Source organism: Lepidochelys olivacea (assembly GCF_965140295.1).
Source record: "Lepidochelys olivacea isolate rLepOli2 genome assembly, chromosome: 1".
Taxonomy (NCBI): Eukaryota; Metazoa; Chordata; order Testudines; family Cheloniidae; genus Lepidochelys; species Lepidochelys olivacea.
The window spans coordinates 200,442,704-200,468,058 of NC_140411.1; the positions used below are offsets into that span (position 1 = coordinate 200,442,704).

The window sequence follows — 25,355 nt, forward strand, 5'->3', positions numbered from 1 at the left end:
TAAGTGCCTAGAGACAACATCAAGAGATAGGATCAAAATGGGAGTCACTTGTCTAATATCTCCACTGTCTGTTGTTTCAAATATGTAAATTCAAGAAATTGTGTTAGCTATGGCTGCAATTTTTAGCATCCTTATTAGTTCCATAAATTAATCTGCTAGTAGCAGAAAAAGACACATACTGCTCAACGTATTATACTCACACCAGCTGGATACAGCTGAAAGACAAAAGAAACAAATGAACTAGAATATTTACTTAAGTCAGTTAACTCACTTGTAAAAGTGAGTAACAGACTGATCACAACTGGACGTTCCTTGCCATTTAAGGACCTCAGTGCTTTGTTATTTTAGACTGAGTCTGGCTCAAGGGCTCAGAGCACATACGTACTTATTTTCACACAGTCATCTAGGTAACAGTAAGACAAGTCAGCTTGAAAAAAGCCAGCATTCCACAAGTGCCTTTACAGCAAGATTTGGTTCAGCCACTTCAATATTCTTGGATTATACAAAAACACACCATTGCCGAAAGAAATATCTGCAGAAGAAAGTGTAAAACAGCCAAAATGCATCTGCACAGAAAATCTGGAGACTCCTTTTCTTTGGGTTATTCTTCTTAAATTTCATACTGTTAGATTTTTATTTCTACCCTCCCTTTCCTTCTAACAAAAAAACATACAGAACAGCTACAAGTTAACTCTTCCATAACAGTACTTTTAGGAGAGTGCTATCGTTAGCAAATTGACTGCATGCTAATCAATTTTCTTCTAATATTGTGAAGAGCAGATGCCATCAAAGTAAGAAAAATTTTGCATGATTTTCTTGCTCTGGAAACAGGAGAAAATATAGCTCTATTACACTAAATTCATTCCTTCCCCCTATTTGAGACCCTCGTATACAGTACACATCTCATTCCTTTTAATCATTTATTACATGTGTTACTATAGCACCCAAAGGCCTTCACTGTACTAGGCACTGTACACATACACACAGATAGACAAGGTCCCAGCCCGCTTAGAACTCAATGTAATTGTAACAATCCTCTGGCATTTTGGGAAGAGTTACTGTGTGTATACCATTAAATACACGTTAGTTCATGGTCAGTACAGTTTACTAAGTATTTCTGAAAGCAAACAAATAGTAAGGAATGAATATTTTTCAAGTTCTACCCCACACAACAGCATTCAAACATTAAAAAACAAAGGGACATAAAAGCTCCTACCTATCTCTGTCCTGGTGGTTCCAATTCCATTGTAAACTCTCAAGTAATTAAAATGGCAAGCATCCGAATCTTCAATATCAAAATCACCAAATTTGAGCTGAACTCTCTGTCCGGATTTTACACGGATCTCCCACTCGCACACCGTGCTGTTGGGATAGGTCTGTGGGTAGTTTATTGAAGTAAGAGTTCCACTTTCCAGGCCCAGAACAGTGTGTCCACAACCATCACCTTAAAAAAAGAAAATTTTATCACAAATAAATTATTCATATAGCATGTGACTTTAAAGGGTCATTAGTAGTCAACCTGGTCTTTGGAATGGCAAAAGATTTTTGAAAGTAAAGTTTTACTAACTACATTGTGATAAGGCTCAAAAGCAAAATAGACAGTGGTGAAACTATAATTGCGACAAAATAGGATTTAACCAACTTTACCCTAGGTGTCTAAGTTCCTGAGCACATCTGACCGGGGAGCTGCAACAACTGTCCCCAACAGGTAAGATTACTCTGATAGCTTTAAAAAAAAAAAAAAAAAAAAGCACATAGCACAAGCAGAGGGATAGGGTGTTCCTTCAGGGTTATGGACACACACACACGATTTGAACAAAAAGGGGAGAGGAAATCCAGCCCTATTGTAATTGTGATCTTAAATAGGAAGACAGTTTAATTGCTGATTCTGCATTCTTAGCATTTTGGCAACAGGAGCAGAAGCGCAACATGATCTTTTGGGGAGTGGAGAGCAAAACAAATCCCTGGAAATAGCTGAAAAGAAGTGTGCTCATAAACTACTTAATTTTAAGGTGGTGACTGTATTTGGTTACCAGTAAAATATATTTGTATTAATCTTACTGGCTCTTTAGGGCACGCACTGCAACTTCTATGTTTGTGTAGTGCCTAGGGGGCCTCTGAAGCACCACCACTGTATAAATGTAAAAAAATACAATTACTTACTACATAATAAATAAATAATAATAATACAATGATAAGGAAAATCTATGAATTTGTGAATAGAAAAATTTAATGTGATTGTAAATTTACAAGCATTAATCAAATGTATTAGCAAAACATCCATAACAAGGGCAAACTAACTAATAAGCCTAAGAGTATTTACTCAATAGCAGAATATGAACTGCAGCCAGTAAAATGAAATGAGCATTTGTAAACTGCTTTGAATAGGAGAGTGCTACATAAGTAGCGATAAGGACTTAATGAACATTGTTCCCAAGATGGAAGGAAGTAGTTCTAACTGGAAGACTCCAGCTAAATTGTAACATTTGGAATAAAACAACCCCCTGCAAATTGGAATATTTGTGTTAGCACTTGAAGAATAGGAGCCAACCCACTGAAATCAGTTGTATTAAATTATTGTATTAGGGTTTGCACTACTCTTGTAGGGCATGACCCTGTGAGATGTAGGGCCCTTTGGAAGTGTTCAGCAGCTCACAAGATCACACTCAAAGTACAGGTATCAGCTTTTATTTTACACATTCAAATGAGAACAGTAGGGGTGCAGGCACAAATCCAATTCAACATTCTATTTAAAAGTACTCCCCCCCCCCCATCCGGAGACTCATTTAATCCCTCACTTTTTTCTCAACAGAAGACATAATCATTATTAGAAAGTATGTTCAGATACTACATTCTAGCACTCCACAATGGTCAACATTACTCTTGGAGACAGCTTTTTGATACAACAGCTATAAGCTTTCACAGTATGCCACTGTTTTATATACTAACCTTCTACTCTGTGTCCGAAAGTTAAAAAACAATCCATGCTGAAACGTCTAAGGACTATGTAATAACTACACAAATGAAAAAAAAATCCTCCTAAAAGGGACAGTGCCTTTTGCTAGAACGATTGTAGCAGCAAGTTGACTGCACTGAAAAGACCGCAAAAAAATAATAATAATATTTGGTGACTTAAACCCACAGAGGCCCTTCATTTTTAAAAACTGTTTTCTTTACATTCCCCGGGACCTCAAAAAGGCAAGAAAAGTGTGTGTTTTAAAATCCCAGCTGCTGGTGGTGCAAGAATACAGATTAGCATTCCAAAAAGAAAGGAGTCATAAGTCACCTCTGTTAGTAGTATTAAAACAACAGCGTATATTTTCTTTTGGAAAAAAGTTAACATGTTCAAAATTGCTTTCAGTGTAGTCACAGGTTCTGTTATAAAAACATTCATTTGACAATGCTTCGCTTTATCTTATTTTTAGCATTTTGTTTGAAAATTGTTTGTTCCATCATCAGTTGACATTATATGCCATAAACACTGTTGTTTCCATTTTGGTAATGGGTCAATAATTATATGGTCTCTAACTAAATTCCCTCCTGACAAAGTCTTTTTCATTTACTACCCTAATAGGCATTGCTGTATACTGGTAAACAGTTGCCTCATTTTACCATGGATGTGGCTTAAGTGGTCAGCATGTATATTTTGTATATCATTTGTTTGTAAAAGGATTTTTCAGTATCTCAATAAGAGTAAGATTGTGTGAATGCAAGATTTACTATTAAAAACTTTATAGGAAATAGACTAAAGCCAACCCTTAATTTTCAAAATCCTTGCTCTTCAGAATATTTTTGAAACTCAGGAAAAAATATTCCAATTCCTTTGCTAGTAATGAGCAAAGTCATAGGATTTCCTGGTTTTCTGCTGAGAACCAAGGACAAAAAACTTATATCTTTCAAAAGCATGAAACTCAGTGGGTTAAAAATAACTACAGTAACTCCTTGCTTAACATTGTAGTTATGTTCCTGAAAAATGCAACTTTAAACGAAATGATGTTAAGTGAATCCAACTTCCCCATAAGAATTAATGTAAATGGGGTGGGGAGGGTTAGGTTCCAGGGAAATTTTTTTCAAACAATTTAATACTGTATACGGCAATGATGATTGTGAAGCTTGGTTGAGATGGTGAAGTCAGAGGGTGGAAGAAGGTGGAATATTTTCCAGGGAATGCCTTACTACTAAATGATGAACAAGTACTCAGCTGAGCCCTCAAGGGTTAACACATTGCTGTTAATGTAGCCACACTCTCTACAAGGCAGCACAAATGGAGGGAGAGGAGACAGCATGGCAGACAGACACACCGCGTGAGTGTGAGAGATGCACATTGCCCTTTTAAGTATGCTGGCTGACTGCACTCTACTTTTTAAGCAAGTTGAGACAGCAGCTGCTGCTAGCAAGCTCCCTCCATCCTGAGCCCTGTCGTGTCCCCCCTGCTGCTCTATGGAGATGTCGTAAGCGGGTGGCAGGAGCAGGAGGAGGGGGGCACCCTGATATTAGCCCCACTCTTCCACCCCCACAGCACAGCAAGCAGGAGGGAGCTGCTCCAAGGAAGAGGGCAGGAGCAGCACATGGCAGTGGGGGGAGGGACAGCTGAACTGCCAGCAATTGATAGCATGCTGGGAGGCTGCCGCACAGGGAACTTCGGGAAGTGGGGAGCTGATGGGGGGCTGCTGGTCCACCCTGGTACCAAGCCCCCACCAACTAGCTGCAACGGGCTGCTCTTTCTGCAAGCAGTGGACAAAGCAGGCGGCTGCCAAACAACGTTATAAGGGAGCATTGCGTAACTTTAAATGAGCATGTTCTCTAACTGATCAGCAACGAAACAACGTTAACCAGGAAAGCTTTAAGTGAGGAGTTACTGTATAATAACAAATACGTAGCTTTTTATCCAATCCATATTGATCATATTTCTGACCTATAGCCAATATTTCAAAACCCCGGGCATATCACAGGCATAAAAAAATTAATTTTCAACATAAATGGCAGCTGATTTTAGGCTGTATTCTAATTAAGGTAATGAACAATTCAGCTGATTTGCTATACTTCCTACCTGAATTTTTCCTGTTCTGTGATGTGGACTGGTGATTGCTTAGTTATTTATATATTCAAAATAGTATATAGATACAACATCACCATAATTACCCACATACCCAGCACCGAATTTGAACAGGGAGGCCAAAATTATTAGGTTGTGCTTTAAAAATATATCAGTTAAAACAAGTTAACATGCATTTTTTAAACACAACCTTTTAAAAAAAGAATGTTAAAATGTTTTAACAGTTTTACCCCGTGAAGCATGGAAAGTTCAGTCTTGTTTCCATTGGCCTGAAGTAACCTCTTCCTATTTACTGGTAGAGGACCTGTTGGGATTATATGCTTATGAACAGAAGTCTATGTTTTGCTTCACCAAAATCACACTCAGGCTTGCATACTCTACTAAGTTGTATCGCTTTAACTATGCTGGTATAAAGCAGTACAATGCCACTAGTGTGGATGCAGTTATACTGGTATGAAGGTGCTTTATACCAGTACAAATATTCCCACATGGGAACGGGAATAACTATAACAGTATAAGGTACCTTCATACCAGTATAACTGAGTCCACCAAGGGGCTTGTTGGTTAAGGGGTGGGAATTTTTTATTTATTTCACCAGCGTAGACCAGGCCTTAGTTGCTTTACAGACACTAGATGGGAGTGGAAATAGTAGATCTTCAAGGTACTCTTGGAAGGTCTAAATTATGCCACCTGGCACGTGCAGCCCAAACAATAGGATCGTTGTGTCAAAGTCGAATTTCTCTGGTGGCTCACGCTGGTCACATATTTTAGGTCTGTCTCTTTGTTCGGTGTCTCATTTGGGATAGCAATAGTGGGAAGGTCAGATTTTTATGCCTGAAGAATTTACAGATTACTGTTGCATGTCTAGTCTAGTACCCAATGTACAGTTCACCAAGGACAACATTATTATTCAGGAACTATTTGGATTACTTGTATTTGCTCCCACTGAGATTTGCTAAACAAGGGAATCTTGTTTTGCTTTATTGGTTCTGAGACCACTTGAACCTCACCTGCATAAAAAGTGTGTCATTGCTTCTAAGTTATATAACATTGTTGATCATCTGCAGAGACAGACAGACAGACATCTTTGATCAAGGGGAAAAGTTCTACAGCTATCAGACACTTCTTCAAGAAAGAGGAAACACCCATTGCAAATGTTCTTTGCATTCCAGGCACATATCTACCATGACATCTGTTTTATTGATCTGAAGGTCATTATCAAACTCAATTATCATAGGATCAAGCTTCTGGTGAGCTGGACACACAGACATTATGTTGGATTACTAGAGTTCAGACAAAGAATCTTAACGTCCAGTCCTACATAGCCCATTTTTCTTGAATGAGCTGACAAGTTTTACTGTCTTTAATAAGCGGCATCTCTGACATTTGAAAAGAGCATCCAGAAAATTTGCACTGGCCAAGTGATTGAATGAGTAATCTGCAATACAATTAACTTTTCAACTTCTCAAAGAAATTTGTGAAATCAATACAAAGTAACTGTAAAACCATAACCACCACATGATGCATGGGGCCCAACACAAAACATGAAAAGCCTGCTAAGTCCCTTGTAGCAAATTAGAGGAATGTACTCATGTGCAATAGAGTGTTTAAGTAAAGACCACCCGTGGAAGCAATTTGTAATTTAGAGATCTCCATTACACAGTTAACCTACTCTAATTTTCTTCTGAGATCCTTTTTGGAGAACAAAGTGAACTGCTATCAAAATCCTTTTACAAATCTGAAATTTAATACAAGAAAAACCTCTTCCCATTCCTAACATGGAGAAGGGAACAGCATGAAACCAGGTCTACACACACTTTGATTACTGTCTGCAAAGAGTACAGGATGCAAAATGTATAAAATGCATATCAAAATATGAATGTGAATCTTAATACATGCAGTGTATGTTTGGAGAGAGAATTTAACTGTTAGGCTTCTTGACAAGATGTCTGCATAAAGTACTATATTCTGAAAACAAATAATGAGAATTCAAGAGAGAATAGCAAGAAAAATTAACTCTCTCTTAACTGAATGGAATGATGGCAGCACCAGAGGTCTTAGATGAATCTAAGCAAAGAAAGGAACTTCAAACTGCTCATTTTAACTCTGAATATGCAACCGTCTACTTTGATGGGCTACTATAATCCCTCTTGCTCTGATAAGATGCTCTGCACAGAATTTTTCTGCTGTTTACGTGCAGCAAAGATGCTGTGTCAGCTTCTCATTCCTTTCAAATGAGGCAGGAAAACTCAAAAAAATGTATCATGAAAAAGAAATACCAAAAAGTAACAAAAATGGGGCTTCCAAACTACGAACGTTTTTTTAAAAAATTATTTTAAAATACTTTGAGTCCTTTCCCTCCTTCAGCCCCAATCCAGCTCATAGAACTCCTATCGACTTCAGTGGGAGCGACTCTTCATTGGGTGGAAGATCAGACCCTCCCGCTCAAGAGTTCTCCTTCCCTTCAGGCTCAGCTTGTTTCCCCTGTCTCCACAGTCATTATCATTTGTGTTTATGCAACTTGTTTACATTAGGAGAGAGCCAATTTCTGGCACCCAATTCTATTTTGAAACAGAATAAAAATATATTATTGTTATTCTGTGGAGCGAAACATAGGCCTGAAGACAGGACGGCAACTGGAGAAAGGAGTTGAGTGAACAACAGATTATGGATCGAGGGAAGGGGCAAGAGAAGAAAGGCCAAAAGAGTTAAACATGCAGTTTGCCTTTCATGATTTTAATAGCCTGTTTGAGGAGTTTTGCAACCTCTGTTCTTACATTAAAAGAATGAATTTGCAACAATTCATCATAACAATTTGATCCTTTTCACTTACTTAGTACTACCCATATTCTGGACTAATGCAACATAGCAATTAATGAATTTTATCCATACATGCCAAAGAGCTTTATAAATGTGAGTAAGCGTCACCTCCATTTTATTACAGATGGAGAAATTGAAGCACTGCCTTAGCTTTCCGACACCAAATTTATTTGCAGCAAACACTTTGGCATTTAGACTTTTAATTTAAATTCAACATACAGGATACAGTAACAACATTTTAAAACAGAACACTCTCAAATTATAATATCATAACAGATCAGGCATTTGTCTTCTCTGCTACCATACACAAACTAAACTGTCTCAGAAGAATGGGTAAGGGAGTATGAGAGAAGAAACAGCTACACAAACCTGTGTCCTAATGAGGGGAATGAGGATAGACAGTAGCTTCAAGGATACAAGTATGAAGTACCCAATAGCCGTTAAAAGTGGCCAACAGAGACAAGGTCTTGTTTATGAGGGGACCTAAGGTTCCGAATGGAGAACATGTCTTTCTAATTCTTCTTTGGACAGGGACTTCAGCAGCCAATTGTCTAAGTAAGGGAAGATAAAAATCCTTTGTCTCCTTAGATACATTGTTATCAAAGCCAGGCATTTGGTAAAATCTCTGGGTGCGGTGGAGAGGCCAAAGAGTCAGACTCTGTATTGGAAATGCTCTGAAACAAGGGCAAAACATAGATACTTTCAGTGTGATGGTCTTATGGGGATACAAAAATACATTATCTTTGATATTGAGAGCAGCGACCCAATCCCGAGTAGACAGGTAGTGAATGATCCTTCTGAGAGAGAACCTTCTGAACTGAAATTTCCTGATGTATCTGCCTAGAGCTCTGAGACAGAGGTGGGCAAACTACGGCCCGCAGGACCGTACTGTCTGGCCCCTGAGCTCCTGGCCCTCCCCCGCTGTTTCCCCTCCCCTGCAGCTTCACCTCACTGCGTGGCCAGCGCTCTGGCCTGCCGTTCCTACCTGGGAGTGCGGCGGCGTGGCTGGCTCTGGAATGGTAAGGGGGAGGGGAGCGGGGGTTCTCGGGGGGGGCAGTCAGGGGACAGGGGGGTTGGATGGGTCAGGGGTTCTGGGGAAGGAGTCAGGGGATGTGGGGGCTGGACACATTGGTAACGGATACTTACTTAAGTATTTAGTAAACTTTGTATGAATGGATCACAAAAGAACACTGATTAGCAACGCCTAAAATGACATCGTTTTATTATTAGTAAGTGGACTTCATAGCCCATGTGTAGCTATCTTGAGTACAGACACACATCCCAGGACTTTAGGTAGTTGCTTTCAGATTTTGGCAAGATGCAGCAAAAAGCTGCCTGAGCAATGAGGTCTACGAAGTAAACTGTGGCCTGGTCTACACTACAAAGTTAGGCCGACCTAAGCCACCTTGTGTCGACCCCACTGTGCATGTGTCTACAATCTACACTTAAATTTGTCTCCCACCAATGAAAGAGCCCTGTTACAGCGATGCAGCAACACAACCTCCCCAAACAACGATGAGCCATGGTTGATGTACTGAAGTCAATGCAACACACGTGTAGACACTGTGATACCTATGTCAACCCTAACAGTATGCCAGCAGCTATCCCACAATTACTGACACTGACTGCTTCACTCGCAGTTGTGAACTCCCTTGCCTAGGGGTCATAGAGACCAGAAGACCCCCTCTCCTTTAAAGCCCTCTGCATTTTTGAAATGGCTTTTCTGTCTAGCTTGGCAACCACACCTAACAGCTCTCCATTGTTGTATGCAGCTGGCCAGCTGACTACATGATCCAGACATGCTCCAGCTTGGAGTAGACTGAAGATATTAGATCTCTTGGGCCTGTGGAGAGAAGAGGCTGTGCAAACACAATTATGGATCAGCTGCAGAAACATGAACATCTATAAGCAGATTGCATGGAGGATGCAGGAGAAGGGGAATGACAGGGACTAGCAGCAGTGCTGTGTGAAAACCAACGAACTGTGACACCCATACCAGAAGACCAGGGAGGCCAACAGTAGATCTGGTGCCAAACCACAGACCTGCTGCTTTTACAAAGAGCTGCATGCCATACTTGGTGGTACCACCACCCCACACACCACCATCAATACCTCAGAGGAGACCAAACCACAGACCTCTGGCTTGAAAAGTGAGGACAAGGTGAAGATGGAGGAGGATAGGGGACACGTGACTGGGGGTCCAGCTATGAAGTCAGCCAGAACATATTTGAGACTCTACCACAGTCCAGTCAGTCCCAACAGCCAAGTACGGGGAAAGCCTGATGCAGGGGAAGGAACCTCAGATCAGTGTGTAAATTTATTTCCCATTACTGTGATGGCACCTCCCACTTAACAGGAAACAGCTATTGACTTTTCATTAGTTTACTCATACGAGAAGAGATAGCAGTAGAACAAAGAGAGGTAGAGTTGTTATCTGCTTTTCATTGCCCTGTAGAGTTAGGCAAGGGGGTCACGCAGAGCAGTTTATGTACACAGGGATGGCACCTGAATCCTCCTGAGAGATCTTGATGACACTTTCATGGAGGTACTCTACAATCCTCTCCTGAAGGTTTCTAGGGATGGCAGAATTATATCTTCCTCTGCAATCAGACACTTTCCCACGCCACTCAGCAATAACGTTGGCAAGTACCATTGCAGTAAACAGGCTAGCAGCATGTGGGCCTAGGTGGCTTTGGGATGCCAGCAGCCACTATGCTCTCTCTGCCTTTGTTAGCCTCAGGAGTGACATATGAGCTACCATCACCACCTCCTGTGGAAAATGGTGCCAATATTCAGGAAACTTATAGTTTCATGCAACCACACAATTCCCTCCACATTACCCTCATAACTGGTGGGCCACACTCACCCTGGCTGATGCTTAGTGAAGCTATGCACAAGCACTCCAAAGCAGATGTGTCCATGAGCAGGTCATTTAAAACTTTAGGGGAGCAAGGGAAGGGAGCTATGAATCTTAACTTTCGCTTTCCGTTGTGAATACACTGACAATGGTACCTCTGTGCGTTTTATCTGCCGTTGCTGCCTTAAGGGGTTCCTGCGCCACATCCACTGAACGTCTGAGTCAGAAAAGGAAGAGAAAGAAGAGGACTTGGATGACATGTTCAATGAAATCCTGCAAGCCAGTGCTGCATCAAACCAGGAGCACAGGGCGTGGAGGGGTGAACACTGCAGACAGCCTGGAAAAGGAAAGAGTGGAAAGGAGAAAGGCCAAGAAGTCCCAACAGGAAAAGGAGGAGGAGAAGCACCAGGATATAATGGGGCTTCTCCAGGAGCAAACACAAATGCTACAAACCCTTGTGGACCTAAAGATTCAACAATCCCAGGATCGCCTCCCTTTGCAGTCCATGGAGAACTCCATTGCAACACCTCCCTACACCTCTTCGCACAACACTCCATGTGGTATCAGGGACCACTGCACCTCTACCACTTCACCCCAGGAGGCATTAAGGACAACCACAGCTTCACATACACTGACCTGTCAAATCATGGCTGGTGTGTGTAGCTAAAATAGACATAAATGTTCTTTCCCCTTAATAAATTAAATGGATGGGATTTATGAAGTTTTGATGTATTTGCTTTAAAATTGCACAGATTTTTCTTTTCACTGATTTTGTTACAGAATAAAATTATACTTGCAACATAATTCATCTTTATTAGTTCGCGACAGATGCTACAGAATGCCAACCATTTCTGAAAGCAACCGATTACTTGTTACTGTACAATATGACCACTCATAGGATCACTGACAGACAAAATTAATAGGTGCACTGACAGTGTTATATTCATAGATCAGTGGTCCCCAACCTTTCTGTGGGAATAGCATATTCCTATTCCCAGAAGACTGTGGCAGGCACCAGACACTCCACCACCAAAATGCCGCTGAGAAGCGGCAGGGGCAACAAGCGTCGCCGCTGAGAAACAGCAATGCTGCTCAGTGGCGGCTGTTTGATGGTGCAGTGTCCTGCGGGCACACACAACTGCCCCGGCAGGCGCCATTGCGCTGGCAGGCACTGCATTGGGGACCCCTGTCATAGATGTTCACCAAGCACCACCAATTCCTAACAGGGAGCAAAACAACGAGGCCAGGTATAGCACAGTACACCAAAACATGTTACTGTAGCTCACTGTTAAAGTGCTCTTTCAAAGAACCCATACCCCTGCACTGCATTCGTTTAATAGCCCTGGTGTCTGGCTATTCAAACTCAGCAGACAGACGTTCCACCTCCACCCTGGCGGAAACTTTTCCCCCTTTGCTTCACAGATATTATGCAGAACACAGCAGGCAGCTATAACTATTGGAACATTTTTCTCACTGAGATCCAATCTTGTCAGTAAACAATGCCACTGTCCCTTCAGTCCAACAAAAGTCCATTCAACTGTCATTTTGCACCAGCCAAATCGGTTGTTAAATCTCTCCTTGGTGTTGTCAAGTTGGCCAGAGTACAGCTTCATGAGCCAGGGGAGCAAGGGGTAGGCTGGGTCCCCAAGGATCCGGATTGGCATTTCAATATCACCAATGAAAAATAAAGTCCCTGTTTGTAGCTTTCTGAGCAGTCCTGTGTTCTTAAACATGCAAGCATTATGCACCTTCCCTGCCCAGCCCACATTGATACTGGTGGATGCTATCACAGTTGCCAATGATATTTTAAATGTCATCATTGTTAGTTATTTCATGCTCAAAATGCATAATAAATGAGTATTAATCATATTACGAAGATCTACACAAGCATTATCCCAAGTGTAGGGCACATGGTGGGGTTGCAAAGGATGGGTGATTATTTCCATTTTCCCAAAGGGGAGGACTCAGCTTTCAAAATCTGGGAAATGCTGATTCATGTTATTAGTATAAAGAAGGCTGCAGAAGTCAGCCCAGGCAGTGCCACTAACAGAGTGGAGGGAAATTATGTTTTCAAAGAAGGTCAAATGACTTAAGTGGTACACAGCAACAGTGACAAAAAAAATTTAAGAATGTTTTCACTAACTTCATTTGAGCACAACTCAACAATTTGATTTAACATTTTGAGTTGTGGCTATAAAGTATACATTTTCTATATCATTTACATGGAGTGTAAAATGCATCCTGGGATTAATTAGGAGAATCACAAGAAGTTGTAAATGAAGTAGTTGTTGATGAATATTTTAAACAGGACTGTGCTAAGCTAGTGAGGCCTGATCTCATGTGGCCTCAAAAGATGAGTAGGGCTGGGCTGGATCACTACTTGGAGGAGGGATCTCCTAGACAAAAGGGACCTATAGAACACACACATTTTCTGTCTACCACCTCAGATGCCTCCAATAGGACTACCATTAACTGGAAAAGGTAAAGGAAAGCTACTCAGTTATAAGTCCTGCTCTTAAAAGGCACCTCTTCTGAAATTTACCACTCCTGGGTCTCTGTTTCCAGCATCAATGGGTAAAGTGCTCGCATAGAGCTGCTACTTCAGCATGCCATAGACAGACCAGAAGTACCAGGGGAGCCCTTCAAGTGCCACTTGAACAACAGGAGAACTGGGCTCCCCTTCCATTGTCCCTTCTACCATAACCTCCAAGTACAAACTTGTTCCTCCCCAGGACTCTTGCACATCCTTGCTAACCACACTATTACTACATTTCCTCAAAGCTCCACCCCACCTGCTCATCCCATATCCCTGCTAAACAGCATGTCTCACCAGAATATGCCCAAGACACAGGTGGTGAATCAGACAGACAGAGTCAAAGCAGAATTAGCTGACAGATAGCAGCAGCTCTGTCAGTTAAACTTGGTAGAACTGCATTAGATTATGACCAGGACTTGAAAAATTCACCCAGTACCTCCAAGAACAAGGATAAGGCTACTTGCCAAGCTGAATACACCTGTGCGCTGAGCTATACTCCCTCCTGATTAGGTATCCCCAAAATTCTTGGGCCCAAAGAGCAGAGTCTCCTGACCGCTGAAGTTTGTACTCCTAATTAGTGCCAGAGGCTCCATACAAATACCAAATAAATTAGTGTTGTCCTCCCATACACAAAAAGAACGTATGTTCCCCAACACCACACATACAGATTGATTAAATACTGGACAAGCCTCTGCTCCCCTCAATAAATTTTATTCTGTTCAAACACAGAGTCCTTTGTTGGTATAGCAGAAGATGAAGGTTTTCCTCCTGGATCAAATCCGAGCCCAACCAAGGAGAAAGCAATGGTGTGAGGAGCAGGGAGGTCCCAACCAACGTGATGACTAGCAACAGCAAGGGCCCTGCTTTTCACCGCAGTAGAGGGCTCTTGCATGGGTGTGGCCCCTTGCCACCACCACTCACCCAAGCAAAAGGCTCTACAAAAGTCCTTTCTGTCACTCTAGTAGATCTCTACTGTGTAGCTGTAGGAAGAAGCCACACAGTGTCTGCTACCTGGCTTGTTGGGAACCCTACATCATGGATACAAATCAATTGTTTAAATTCTGTTTTTAAAAAAAAAAATCAGATTTAAATTGAATATGGGTTTATTTTAAAAAATTATGTAATGAAATTTGAAATGCTGACAACTTACGTTAAGGCTTAAACTTACTATCATTTATTAAAATTGTTTACACTAAATAATTAATACTAAGCAGTACATTTGCTGACCAGTTTTAAAGAAGTCAAACCACTGAACTAGTGGAAGTCACTGGTTAAGCACCTGGAGCCAGATTTTACTGAAATGCTAAACCAGTTTTTGACAACAGTAGCCTCGTCTGCATCTGCAGACAGGATATTTTCTTCATTTGAGTTAATTCAACTAGTTCAGTTCAATGCCTAGTTCACTCAAATTTAAGAAACCAACTGGAAATTGAAGAAGCAGGAAAGCTTGTTTTCCTCTTCCATGTTATGAATAAAAACTGGGTGTGAGAGTATGAGATCTACTAATTCTGAAATCTTGAAGGACGTGGTGAGCAGAAACAACCAGTTTCAATTCACTGACTACAGATAATACTTTCTTGTTTAAAAAATCAGTTATGTTCTGTATTTAAAACATGTTTTGATAAACTTTTCCTTATTTATCTAGCACATGTAAGGTAATTTTTTTTTAGCTAATAAATTTTAAAATCCTGTTTTTGTGCATTTTTAATTAAATTCAATTTTTTATCCAAATTCCACTTGACACAAATTACAACTAACGCATTTATGGTCTAGCAAACAAGAAATGCATCATTCCCTACTTTTTAACATAACAGTGGAAAATTAATAATTTGAATAAACGTATGCGAAGCTAAATAAGTGTTTAAATATGTGTATAGGTATAATGTATCTTGCTTGTCAGCAAAAAGTAGTACCAAATTTAGTAGAAAGGCTATATTTAGTTGCAAATCAATATGTTTTAATGTTTACCAAAGAACAAGAATCAACCTTTCTTTATGAAAACAAAGCAGCACAAATGCAAAACAAGATTAAAAATCTGACTATTTAATTCAAGGTTTCCTGCTACATTATTTAAATCAATCTACACTGGACACATACATTATTCTACTCCAAGGGGAAGTATATCTCTATTGCCCCCTGCTCCAGGAAGTTTGGGGGTATTCCCCAGTGGCAGCCAGACCGCTCACACTGGCTGATTAACAGCAGCACCAGCCACAGGAGCTCCTCTGCAAACCAACACCAGTGGTGTCAATTGAGCCGTCTCTCTGCAGGCTTGGGATGACATTGCTGCATTACTTTTAACTTACGTGCTCAAATTTGGATGGTCATCTTTGCAACCACAGCGATTGGAAACTTATTTTTTCTTTTAAATACAAGCTTAGACCATTCAGAAGTCAGTGACACGCATCCTGGGAAGATTCATATTCAAAGATATTTGAATAAGTGGATTTTTCACGCCCTGGTTATAAGAAGTAAAGGGAAATAATTCTTCATGTATTTGATTTTGAAATTTCAAAATAGCTTATATCCAAATGTGTATTTTTTAAATTTGGCATTTTTGGTGGTTATGGTAATTTAGAAGAAAACATAACGGGGTTGGGGGGGAGCTAAATATCAAAGAGGTACATTTTAAGATGTACCATCTCCAAGAGTTAAAGATCTTACTGAAAAAAATTACAAAGAAAATTCAGTTATGCTCAGCTATTTTGTGTGTCAAATTTGGAGCCTAAATTCAAAGAAAAAAACCAATGGGAGTTTACTCCAGCTTTAAGTTTAAATTACAACACAACCTTAAGTATGGAGTCACTACAGATACCTCCATTACACATCAACCAAACTGTACCAGTTGCTTTATTAATAAAAAGGAGACTAGGCCCCTACCCTAATGATCTAAATAAATTCCAAGCTACTGAAACACTTCTGAATTTCTATGTTGAAAAAAAGTAAGCGGCGTCCTTTTCTCACTTGGCTGTTTTGTTACTGGACAGCCAAAATAACTTAGGTTTAACTGACGAATAGGCCACACTGAGAACAAGACAATAGCTGAACATCTGTTAAGTGCAGAAGCTCCCAAAATGAGGTCCGCGGAGAGCTGGCTGATTACGTGATGCTGGCTCTCTCTCTCTCTCTCCATTTCCAGCTGCTAAACTGCATTAAAAGCAACTAAAAAAATACATTAAATACTTTCCCAATATTACTTTTCCATGTAAGCAACTGCTATCATTGCCCCAAGGATGTTATATAATCACAAGAGCAAAGGGAGTTGGTCTGCACAACTGTGAATAGATTAGGTGGTGATCCAAGAGACAATCTGTATTAAAATATGGTTCTCACTAAAAAGTAGTTTCAAAAACTATGGTGTTGGAGTCCTCACTAATTCCTCATTATCATCTATCACTATTATGTTTATAACATGTCAAACAGCAGACTGTTTTACAAATGTCTGATAGCAGATCAGAATGCCCACCGCACAGACACACCCCTGGAACCCCGACCTGGGATATTCTATCTACTACCCAAGATCCATAAACCTGGAAATCCTGGGCGCCCCATCATCTCAGGCATTGGCACCCTGACAGCAGGATTGTCTGGCTATGTAGACTCCCTCCTCAGGCCCTACGCTACCAGCACTCCCGGCTACCTTCGAGACACCACTGACTTCCTGAGGAAGCTACAATCCATCGGTGATCTTCCTGATAACACCATCCTGGCCACTATGGATGTAGAAGCCCTCTACACCAACATTCCACACAAAGATGGACTACAAGCCGTCAGGAACACTATCCCCGATAATGTCACGGCTGACCTGGTGGCTGAACTTTGTGACTTTGTCCTTACCCATAACTATTTCACATTTGGGGACAATGTATACCTTCAGATCAGCGGCACTGCTATGGGTACCCGCATGGCCCCACAGTATGCCAACATTTTTATGGCTGATTTAGAACAACGCTGCCTCAGCTCTCGTCCCCTAAAGCCCCTACTCTACTTGCGCTATATTGATGACATCATCATCATCTGGACCCATGGAAAAGAAGCCCTTGAGGAATTCCACCATGATTTCAACAATTTCCATCCCACCACCAACCTCAGCCTGGTCCAGTCCACACAAGAGATCCACTTCCTGGACACTACAGTGCTAATAAACAATGGTCACATAAACACCACCCTATACAGGAAACCTACTGACCGCTATTCCTACCTGCATGCCTCCAGCTTTCACCCTGACCACACCACACGATCCATTGTCTACAGCCAAGCTCTGCGATACAACCGCATTTGCTCCAATCCCTCAGACAGAGACAAACACCTATAAGATCTCTGTCAAGCTTTCTTACAACTACAATACCCACCTGCAGAAGTAAAGAAACAGATCGATAGAGCCAGAAGAGTTCCCAGAAGTTACCTACTACAGGACAGGCCTAACAAAGAAAATAACAGAACGCCACTAGCCGTCACCTTCAGCCCCCAACTAAAACCCCTCCAACGCATTATTAAGGATCTACAACCTATCCTAAAGGATGACCCAACACTCTCACAAATCTTGGGAGACAGGCCAGTCCTTGCCTACAGACAGCCCCGCAACCTGAAGCAAATACTCACCAACAACCACATACCACACAACAGAACCACTAACCCGGGAACTTATCCTTGCAACAAAGCCCGTTGCCAATTGTGCCCACATATCTATTCAGGGGACACCATCACAGGGCCTAATAACATCAGCCACACTATCAGAGGCTCGTTCACCTGCACATCCACCAATGTGATATATGCCATCATGTGCCAGCAATGCCCCTCTGCCATGTACATTGGTCAAACTGGACAGTCTCTACGTAAAAGACTAAATGGACACAAATCAGATGTCAAGAATTATAACATTCATAAACCAGTCGGAGAACACTTCAATCTCTCTGGTCACGCAATCACAGACATGAAGGTCGCTATCTTAAAACAAAAAAACTTCAAATCCAGACTACAGCGAGAAACTGCTGAATTGGAATTCATTTGCAAATTGGATACTATTAATTTAGGCTTAAATAGAGACTGGGAGTGGCTAAGTCATTATGCAAGGTAGCCTATTTCCTCTTGTTTTTTCCTACCCCCCCCCCCCCAGATGTTCTGGTTTAACTTGGATTTAAACTTGGAGAGTGGTCAGTTTGGATGAGCTATTACCAGCAGGAGAGTGAGTTTGTGTGTGTATGGGGGTGGGGGGGATGTGAGAAAACCTGGATTTGTGCTGGAAATGGCCCACCTTGATCATCATGCACATTGTAGGGAGAATGGTCACTTTGGATGAGCTATTACCAGCAGGATAGTGAGTTTGTGTGTGTGGTTTTTGGGAGGGGGGTGAGGGGGTGAGAGAACCTGGATTTGTGCAGGAAATGGCCCAACTTGATTATCATGCACATTGTGTAAAGAGTTGTCACTTTGGATGGGCTATCACCAGCAGGAGAGTGAATTTGTGCAGGGGGGTGGAGGGTGAGAAAACCTGGATTTGTGCTGGAAATGGCCCAACCTGATGATCACTTTAGATAAGCTATTACCAGCAGGACAGTGGGGTGGGAGGAGGTATTGTTTCATATTCTCTGTGTATATATAAAGTCTGCTGCAGTTTCCACGGTATGCATCCGATGAAGTGAGCTGTAGCTCACAAAAGCTCATGCTCAAATAAATTGGTTAGTCTCTAAGGTGCCACAAGTACTCCTTTTCTTTTTTTGAAAAACTGGTATGCTAATTTTTGATAGTTACTGAGAACATGGAAGAAACTGTTAAGTGAGGGTAGAGCTCGAACACAGCCATGAACACACAAGAACTTTCTAGCAATTGGTAACGTTTCTTGTTTGCGGAATGAGATTATGCTCAAGTATTTTATAACTGCTGTCATACTGATTAAAATGTGGGTAATCTATATTGTACATTCTTCCATGTCGAATGAAAACCTTTACAAGATGGCATGCATATTTTACCTTTTGTTTCTTCGAATATGAAGAAACAAAGCACACTGGGAAACTATCAAACCTCGTTCAAATTATTATAGGTGGGGCTGGCAGCACAATCCATTATTAAGGTTGCCCAGCACTTCCCACTATAAAACTCTGTTTTCATTTGCTTATAATTTTACCAAACGGTAACCCTTTAAGCTGAAATATTTTCTTGTGGGTATTTGCCTCAGGCTGAATTATTTTTGGAAAATTTCAGCCAAAACTTTTTTGCCATTTCTGAGAATGACACTAGAAAAAGATAAGTTGTTTTGCTCATGTTAAACAATTCTTGAGACATTTCCTTTGAGAAGTTCTACCAGCTCCATACTTTGGAGCAGCAACTTGAAATTTGCCAAGGGATGACCTCTCGGTCAGGAATGTACCTTTTGCCATCCCCATGGAAATCCACCCAAACGTGGTAAGTCTTTGGAAAATCCCAATTTGCACATGGTCAGTCAAGACTTGCCAGAGCTTCGTAGCTAAATTCCTTGAAGATTCCATCTGCCCTGGGTATGCCCTAGCCTGGGCCTAAGCAGGACTTTCCCTGCAACTCCAGCACTGGACTGCCATTGGCTGAGCCAAAGCCAGGCATCAGAACTCTAAAGCAGGGAGCCTCTGTCTCCTGTGCTCTCAGTGACTCCCTTTCTGGGCCCAGGCAGCCCAGAGGAAGAAGCTGCCTGATTCAACTGCAGATAGGACAAGAGCCAGACCTTGGGGAGTAAACTGGACCTAAGGAGCGGGGCGGGGGAGGGAACGAGGAGACAGGGACTAGAGGTTGGCCAGGGGGAAAAGAAACTGGGAACAGCAAGGCAAAGAGAGCTAGGGTGGAAGAGGGAACGAGGTATGGGAAAGGGGAGATAGACATGATGAGAGGCCAGGTGTGTGGGGAGAACTGGGAGAAGGAACTGGTAGGAGTGGGTGGGGGAGAACAAGACACTGAGATTAGATAAGGAGCCTAGGTAGGGAGCCAGTGGAGTTGGGGAGGAGAAGGAGGCGGCACAGATAGGCAGAGGAGCCACAAAATGCCAGGGGGTAGTGGAGACTGGGCTCAGGGAGGGAAGGGGAGACTCGGACTGTGATGGGGAGTCCAGACTAAGGGGCTAGGATTGGCTAGGCAAGGAGACTGCAATGGGGAGGCAAAGCCCAAGGAGTGAGACTGACTACATGAGGAGAATGGAACTAGGGGAGGAGCAAGGGGTTGGGGGGGAGGAAAAGGGGGGAACAGGAATGGAACTGGAGGAGGCACAGAAAGAGTCAAGTTTGGGGAGAATGGCAGAAGTGTCTGTGCCCAATAAAGTACACTTCCCTCCACAGTTTTAATGGAACTAAAAATTCCAGATTCTCACCATTTTTCTGCTGTCAGCAAATATCCATGAAACTCAATGGCAAAGTGTCTCATTCTGGTCTAGTGCTGGTCTACACATAGAAGATGACAAGTTACTATTGCTATCCGCTCAAGAGGCAGAGGGCCATGGGTGGATCTAAAGATTCCAGTCATATGAGTGTCAATATGATGGCACATGATGGAAATTGTTTTTTCAGGGTTAGTTTTATTTTTAACCTAGGAAATTACAGGTCCAAAAAATGTTAAAAGAACATTACTAAGCTTGTAAAGTCGAGCACTCAACAGTTAGTGAGTAACCAGTGCAACCTTAAATCAGCCCCCTTGTGCATATGCATAACAATAGCCTTTAACAACAGGATCACATACTATTTTTTCTACAGGACCCCTGCCTCATTCAGTGCACAGGATGGACCTGCTCTGCGGATGAATCAGGACTGTGTAATGAAGGGTTTCAGAGTAACAGCCGTGTTAGTCTGTATTCGCAAAAAGAAAAGAAGTACTTGTGGCACCTTAGAGACTAACCAATTTATTTGAGCATAAGCTTTCGAGAGCTACAGCTCACTTTATCGGATGCATACCGTGGAAACTGCAGCAGACTTTATATACACACAGAGAATATGAAACAATACCTCCTCCCAGCCCACTGTCCTGCTGGTAATAAGATAAGCTATTACCAGCAGGACAGTGGGCTGGGAGGAGGTATTGTTTCATATTCTCTGTGTGTATATAAAGTCTGCTGCAGTTTCCATGGTATGCAACTGATGAAGTGAGCTGTAGCTCACGAAAGCTCATGCTCAAATAAATTGGTTAGTCTCTAAGGTGCCACAAGTACTCCTTTTCTTTTTGTGTAATGAAGAAGGCTGTTGTCTGTAGGACCCCTACCTCTTTGTTGCAGGAGTCGGAAGGTGTGTAATGAATGAGGCAGAGGATTGCAGGGACAGAAAGGATGGTCTCATGGTTAAGGCAGTGGGTCACTGTTTGTGTGCTCTTCCTTTTATGCATGCCTGACTTGAGACCCTGGGGCCTGATTAGCAGAAGCATTCACATCTGCAAATGAAGTCAATGGAAGCTGTGCTCTGAATGTATAAAATCCTATATAGCACTAAGTACTCTGAAAAATCAGATCCTAATGTCTCAAATCGAGCACCCCAAATTTGTGGAAACTTTTAATCTTACTCTTCTGTACCATCATAGCACCTACACACCTCACAGGGATGTTGTGAAGATAATTAATATTTTTCAAGCACTTTGATATCATAGTGATGACCACCATAGAAAAGCCCTTTAGGAAATCAATCATGCTATCTTCAGAGTAGTGGTTGTGCAGATTAGAAAACCTAGGGCCACATACTGAACAATGAGGCAAAAAAGTAGTGAACAGCTTCTCATAAAGTGAGCACTGTCCATTCTGAACACTGAATGAGGCAGGAGTCCTTGGAAAAAAAATAGTATGACCATGTAATTAAAGATTGCATCATAATGCATATGCACAGGGGGTCTGAATTAAGATTACATAGGCATTTCCTGACCTTTTTGTGCTAGTCTTTGCAATCTCAATAATATTCTATTAAACATTTTGTGTATTCTGCATATAATAGTTTCTCGTGTGTTCTGAAAGAATTTTTCATGGATTCCATAGGGAGGAAGTGTTTTATCTTACTCTGGGACTCTTTACTCAAACAGGACTATTATAGCTTTTAATAAAGCAGGCTCTCCACCCTCCACCCCTGGAAGCAGACTGATGTTAATTTTTGCCCCAAAAAACCCAACAACCTGAAGAATATTTTTTTGCAAAGAAACAATATAACACAAATTTAACTTTTCTACAACGTACTGACAATCACCCATATTGAACAGCACTGAATTCAGCAACACTGGGGCCACAAAACTTTAGAAGAACTTCCCCTCTTACTGCCTTTTTAAACAAAATTTGCCATTTAATCTAGTTCTCACCTCACAGAAATGTTTGAATTCAGGAGAAATGTGTGTTTTCAGAGGACACCCTCAACTTGAAAGCTAGTGTAGGGTTTCCCAAATGTTTTCATGGATGGACATCTTAAAGAGTTTGTCTTGTGGATCAACACCCTTTCCAGTCACAAACACACCACTTTTCCTCCCACTGACTATTCACAATGTGGCATTTCTGTGGCTACTATGGAAATTGCTTTCTACTAGTGTTACTTTTACATGGGAAGTAGCGTATTTTTAATTTCTTTTCATGCAGTTAGCTGGAAACAAAGTAGAAAAGCCGAACTGTATGGTTACTATGCTCTGTGGATCACTGTTTGTGCAACCTCTGATACAGGTCAAAAAATTAGTTAAATGTAGATTAACACTACTACGGTCTTTGAGCCCTCCCTGTAGTTTACAATTTAAAAAAATGTTTTCTTCTCCTGTGTTACCATCTGAAAGACACGCAAAAACAGAGAAAACTGTGCACAGCCAGCATCACTATTTCTAATGTACAGTCAGAAGCAAAGTAAACTGAAAAAAAATAAAATATTTTTTCCTCAAATCTCTTATTTACAATCTTGGGAAAAGAATTGAGATTTTTAAGATGGTGATGATTCCCTCAGCCATTTTTTTCTAGCATAAGATCAAAGTGATAGTTAATCTTACACTCCCCGTTCTTTCACCATTGTCAAAAGACCAAATGTTGCCTTGTAAATTTCGCAAAAAGAAAAGGAGTACTTGTGGCACCTTAGAGACTAACCAATTTATTTGATCATTGTATGCATCCGATGAACTGAGCTGTAGCTCACGAAAGCTTATGCTCAAATAAATTGGTTAGTCTCTAAGGTGCCACAAGTACTCCTTTTCTTTTTGCGAAATTTACAAGGCAACATTTGGTCTTTTGACAATGGTTTGGTCTTTTGACAGGGCTGTTACTCTGAAACTTGTAAATTTCAGCACACATAAGTGTGCAGTCAGTTATTTCACATAAAAAGGAGACATTTCATCAACTTTCCTAAAAGAACTGTGCAGTCTATTCTGCCAGAGATGTCCCTTTTACCCCTGCACACATTATGTTACATGTGTGGTGTCTAACTCTGGTTTTATAAATTAACCACTCAACTCCTGTCTTCTAGCTGATCCCAGTTTGCACACATTGTGGAGAGAAAAAAAACTGCAAGTCGGTGTCAATATACTGAAGGTCCCACATTTCAAATATACAAACCACCCCAACATTAGTATTGCCCTTTTACCCGCTAGCTCCTGAACTTGCATTTTCCAAATGTTTCTTGAAATCACCTCAGAAATACAGTAACATGCAATTCAGAAATAGAACATACTAGGAAATCACAAACAACAATATGATGCAAACATAGAAGGTAACAGATTCCTGCTCCCCAAACCCTGGAAGGCACCTCCCTATACTTCCATTTACCATCCTCCTACATGCATCCCACTTGTGTGAAAGCCCTCCCACCTCAACTTTTAATTTGGGCTGAAGCAACATTAAAATGATACAACCAAAGCCAAATTTCTCCTACCTTAGACACATGTTGAGGCATTTCCCCACCTCCCTCACTAATCTTAGGGGAACAACTCAGTGACTGACAGAAAATGGGGGGGGGGGCTAAATCTCCTCGGATAGCGATGATCACTACTCTCATGGGAAACTGAGATTAGGAAGAGGGAATACCAAGCATCCCCCTCTTCTCCATCCCCACTACACAGGGCTGTGTTGGGTGACAAATCTCTAGGACTTGAGGCTGACACCAGACCACTCTGGAGTGGCGATGAAACCCCCAGAGCAGGGGTGGGGAAGGGGGTTACAGACACAGGATACCTCTTTCCCCCCTTTATTTGCAGACGCGGGGATGGGGGCAGCTCGGGGGTTTGGGACAGGGCAGTCAGGTCAAACACGGCGGGGGAAGAGGGCACAAGCTCTTGCCTCATCATCAGTTACCCAGTCAGATGCCCCAGAGATTTGGGGGCTGCCGAGGGTGACCAGATGTCCCGATTTTATAGGGACAGTCCTGATATTCGGGTTTTTTTTCGTATATAGGTGCCTAATACCCCGCCCCCCTCCGTCCTGCTTTTTCACACTTGCTGGTTGGTCACCCTAGGGCTTGCCCGTCCACAAGACACCGCCCCTGCTTCACCCCTTACCTCGGGGGCGGGTAAATACCCGCCTCCGGGCGCTGGGGACTCCTGGAGACGCCGCGGGGGGGGTCCCTGCCTCTCACCCCCCCTCGCCCCGCCGCAAACCCATCCCCCAGCCGCGGGGGGGGGCTGTCTGTCTGTCTGTCACTCCCGCGCTCACACGCACCTTTCTGCGCCCCGGCGCCCCGCAGCAGCAGCAGCAGCAGCAGCAGCGCGGCGACCGCCGGCCGGGTCCCCGCGGGGAGCGGGCGCTCCGGGCTCAGCATGCCCCGCGGCGTCTCCAGCGCGGCCGCCCGCCGCCCCCGTGCATCCCGCGGGCCGCGCCGGGCCGCTGCGCTCCCCTGCCCCGCGGCCGGCAACGGGACCAGCCAGCGGCACCGCCCCCGGGTTTAGCCCCTCCCGCCGCCGCCGCCGCCGAGCCCGCGCACCGCCCCCTGCCATGGGCGCAACCGCTTCCGGGTCTGCGGCCCCGGCCCCCGGCAGTCCCCTCCTCCCCCGGCGCCGAGGCGGGGGCTGCGGAGCCTCCCCCCCCCCGACACACACACACACACACACAGCGGGGGCAGGGAGGCGCCAGAGAAAAGTAAACTCCCTCCCCTCCCCAAATGGTGCTCATTAAAAAAAAAAAAATCTAACCTAAACCACAA

The 25,355-nt window shown here is 42.5% G+C and overlaps 1 protein-coding gene across 2 annotated transcripts in view; it reads right to left on the bottom strand.

Annotated features, from left to right (window-relative positions):
• Nucleotides 1-25,058, bottom strand: part of DCBLD2 (discoidin, CUB and LCCL domain containing 2) — a 65,556-nt gene extending 40,498 nt beyond the window's left edge. Inside the window, exons 1-2 of one of the 2 annotated variants that reach the window (XM_084637443.1) lie at nt 24,875-25,058; nt 1,217-1,444 (exon numbers count right to left, since the gene is read on the bottom strand). In XM_084637443.1, coding sequence (XP_084493569.1) covers nt 1,217-1,444; nt 24,875-24,974 — 328 coding nt within the window. In that variant the 5' untranslated portion in view covers nt 24,975-25,058. Of the gene's footprint in view, nt 1-1,216; nt 1,445-2,949; nt 2,990-24,874 lie in introns of those variants that run through there. The other variant, XM_084637444.1, reaches the window with a different exon arrangement.
• Between the last annotated feature and the right edge of the window lie 297 nt (nt 25,059-25,355).